Genomic DNA, 3,584 nt, shown 5'->3' on the forward strand with positions numbered 1-3,584 from the left:
AGGTCTCCACACCCACCTAGAAGCAACATAGTTCCAAACACCGCAGCCCACACCCTTTTCCTCAGGACGCCAAACGGGTACCGCCAGGCAGCCATGGGCATCCTGGCCGTGACGTAGGCGTAGATCGTGTCCTGGCAGTACGGTGCTGTAAGATCGAAGGCACTCGAGCGCTCTATGGTGGGGAACAGGCCGCCTACCACCACGTCGGCCCGATCGAAATCCTGGTAGATGCTGCCAATATCCTTTTTCTGCTCGGCCTGTAACACTTTGTGTCAAATCCCCAGGGAACAGGTGACATGCAAACGTGATGCCCATTGACATCAAGGTCCATGTTAAGCTTATTTTACGGTAAAAATAACGTCGAATTTACCACACGATATTACGTTCAGTTGGCGAGTCTGCATTAGTTAAATATTTCTTTAAAGGACTCAACTTAAAGTTTTATGTTTTTTGATTTCCCCCCTTGGCATCTGTCACGTTTTCTTACCGTGTACCGCAGCCGATCCCATCTGTTGACTCTTTTGTTAACGTCTGCGGCCGTCTTCACAGGCAGGAATATCACGGTGACGTTACTGTCCTCTGCGAAGTAGTTAACCAGTTCGATGTCGAGGCCCCGCACCTCGCCCTCCGTTCCAAAGAACACGAACGGGGACCCATATAACGGTGCCACGAGGACATCGCAGCCGTTAAACGCAACCTTTCTGCGAGGCTCCAGGAAGCGGACGGCGTCCTCGCCGAGGGCTGCGCCCTCGGACCACGTCAACGCCAGCGTCGTCGTGGAGGGCCCGAAGCCGCAGCGCGCCCCCGGGACGAACCCGGGCTGCGACAGGTACACCGGCACCTTCTGCAGGCGGCTGCCGGTGTGCCTCTGCACCGCGATGATCGTGTGCATCCAGCCCGTGACCCGGAGCGCCGCGACGATCGTGTCCACGTCCGCGCGGCCTTCTGGTTCGCCGCCCGGCTCCAGCTCAGCTGTGTGGATGACGAGGATAGGCGTGCGGTGCTTGAAGGCTCCCAGTGTCGAGCTCGCAATGACCGTGGTGTTGTAAATGTCCGTCCCAGCAGTCCCCAGCATAACGACGATCAGATCGACCTTCATCTGGATCCAGCGCTACAACACAGAAAAGGCCGTGCTAAAGGTTTAAACTAGGACAAGGAAGGCCAAGTTTCGATACATATTATTTAGAGTTTAGGGCATTTGCGAACAACTTAAAAAACAAAATTGTGCTGCCGAACCTTTTCCTCAATTACGGTACAAGGAAAATGTTTCGCTACTAGCTTTGGTAGTTACTACGCCAACTTTAGTGTAAAAAAGCTACAAAATAATGAATGTGGTTGCAATTCCCAGTTTCCGCCGTACTCATTCCACAAAGTTCACCACAATTCTGGTGCTTATGGAGCCGGTGTGGATCAGGATGGTGTAGTTGCTGTGCATGCGGATCAGCTCCTCGCGACACACCACGTCCCGCGGTGGGCCATCGGCGTGCAGCACCAGGAGGTGTCGGTAGCCGTAGAGCGACCGCTGCGCGTCGAGGATGTCGACGAGGAACCGGGTGTCGGTGCATAAGGGGGCGCCGGCCGAGCCGACAACCACCAGGACCAGGCCCAGGCCCCACGGCAGGTGCATGTCCGTGCCTGGCGGCGCGGGAGTAGTGTGGCGCGCCACCATCGATCTCACGCCTCTTACTGCAACCTCGACTCCAGAGTGTATGCCGTCGTACTTTGATTGGAAATCTGTGTAAACAAATCACGTTCGATCCTGTCCTACTCTGTGCGAAGTAATGAGAAATGTCTGGTCTATGCCCAACTAGAAGTATTGCTTCTTTATTTCGACATCAGCCAGCTAGGTTTCACACTGTGGGGTTTTGAACTCGGGTGTGGGTAGTGCACCTGAGCGACCTCAGATCCGGTTGGTCGTCCTGCTGAACTGGCTGATTGTCGCGCTCGTGGAGCCGCACCTCGCAGAGGAAGGCGACCGTCGACAACAGGAGCCCGGCGGCCAGGATGCTCAGCGGCCCTAGGATTTGGTGTACGCCGAGGGGATGCGGGCGGTACGACCGCAGCACCATATTCAGGTCCACCTTGAACTAAGCGCGCGAAGCAACGCATATTACTTCTTAGAGGTCTGTTGTATGTGATCAGACTACGGCGTATTAAACTTTGAGTCCCGCCGAAGAAGTAACTTCGTCGCAATAACTTTGAACTTATCTGCAACCAAATCTCTGTAAAGCTTTGGGTATCTCCGGACGGCCTGCACGACTCACAAGGCTCTGTATTTTCCTGCGGTGGTCAAGTCCCCACGTTTTGATCATCCCCGACTGCCATACGATGGCCATGATGCGGTTCAGCGTCACCGCGATGGGCGAGTCCCTCGCGATCAGGGCACTGATGTGGAAGGCCGCTAGTGGATCGTTCTGGTCTTTGAGGAGGGATCGTCCATCTTCGTCCACCAGGAGGATTCGTTTATAGCACCTGGGCATACACTACAATTACTTCGCTTTGATCCAAACTTGTCCTCATCCTATGTGGAGAATCTTACCAGTACGTCCATCCTGATATGATCAGGGCCGAGTTCTTCATATCGCGCCTAAACTCTTTAGCACAGCTTGAAGGTCCCTTGCAAAACTCAACAAGGTGCAATAACTTATTGAGTTTGGGATATTCCTTCACCAGGGGTATTGAATCAGCTGACGACACAATGACCCGCTGTAAGAAAAACCAACACTTGTGTACAGGGACGGTTTCGCTGGGTTTAAAATGAAATATTCTTTCACCTTTACGTCATCTAGTTCGGTCGGTCCTGGTTCCTCCAGAGAGTGGACGTTTGCCATGGCCAGTGCTGCTCGGTAGGCTGGGTTGAAGTGGAGACAGAAGAGGGTCCACAGGAAGACGTAGAGGGCGGTACGTCCGGTGTACGTGTGTGGGCTGGGGTTGCCTTCCCAGAGCACGCCCGCCGCGGTCATGGTGTTGGCCACGAAGCCCCGGCTGTTGGAGTGCTGCATGGCCGTTACTGTGAGAAAAAGACGAGTATAGGAAAGTACAGACTTGCACTTCTACGTCAGTCCTCGACTTCTCACTCTCACTTACCCACCACGACTAGTAGGCCTATGAGGCTGGCCCACACCTTTACCGATATCACTCGGAAAGGGTACTGCCACCTTGGGAGCCTTCGGTTCCGGAGCGTATAGCACAGGACCGCGTTGTAGGCGTACGGGTCGCTGTAGGCAAGCAGTCCTCGTGTACTTGGGCTCGGGTACAGACCTCCGAACACAATGTCGGCCGCTCCAGTCTCTATGAGCTGTTGGGTCTGCAGTGTCAAGAGAAAATGTTTTCTGCGTCTCGCTCTAGTCCATGGACTAGCAGGTGCACCTGCTATAGGTCTGGCACAGAGTAACTACACCCTGGAAACTGTAAGCCCGTAACAACCATCTTATTGACGTCAAGGGACCAACTTCAAAGTATGGTTGTGGCTAGATTCGCATATAGATATGCCAATGCCAAGTACTAAAATATATTTTAGCAGAGCCATTTCACATTACGATCTTTGGTAAACTGCTGTGAAAGTTTGCATAGCTAGCCATACT

At 53.5% G+C, this 3,584-nt stretch overlaps 1 protein-coding gene across 1 annotated transcript in view; it reads right to left on the reverse strand.

The window, feature by feature from the left end:
* The window catches only part of LOC127752086 (uncharacterized), a 4,858-nt gene extending 1,625 nt beyond the window's left edge, over window positions 1-3,233 (reverse strand). The window contains exons 1-6 of the mRNA XM_052276647.1: window positions 3,092-3,233; window positions 2,775-3,010; window positions 2,540-2,706; window positions 2,265-2,472; window positions 488-1,111; window positions 17-257 (exon numbers count right to left, since the gene is read on the reverse strand). Coding sequence (XP_052132607.1) covers window positions 17-257; window positions 488-1,111; window positions 2,265-2,472; window positions 2,540-2,706; window positions 2,775-3,002 — 1,468 coding nt within the window. The 5' untranslated portion in view covers window positions 3,003-3,010; window positions 3,092-3,233. The remainder of the gene's footprint in view (window positions 1-16; window positions 258-487; window positions 1,112-2,264; window positions 2,473-2,539; window positions 2,707-2,774; window positions 3,011-3,091) is intronic.
* Between the last annotated feature and the right edge of the window lie 351 nt (window positions 3,234-3,584).

This window comes from Frankliniella occidentalis, unplaced genomic scaffold, assembly GCF_000697945.3.
Source record: "Frankliniella occidentalis isolate FOCC.00 unplaced genomic scaffold, Focc_3.1 Scaffold3789, whole genome shotgun sequence".
NCBI classification, from domain to species: Eukaryota; Metazoa; Arthropoda; class Insecta; order Thysanoptera; family Thripidae; genus Frankliniella; species Frankliniella occidentalis.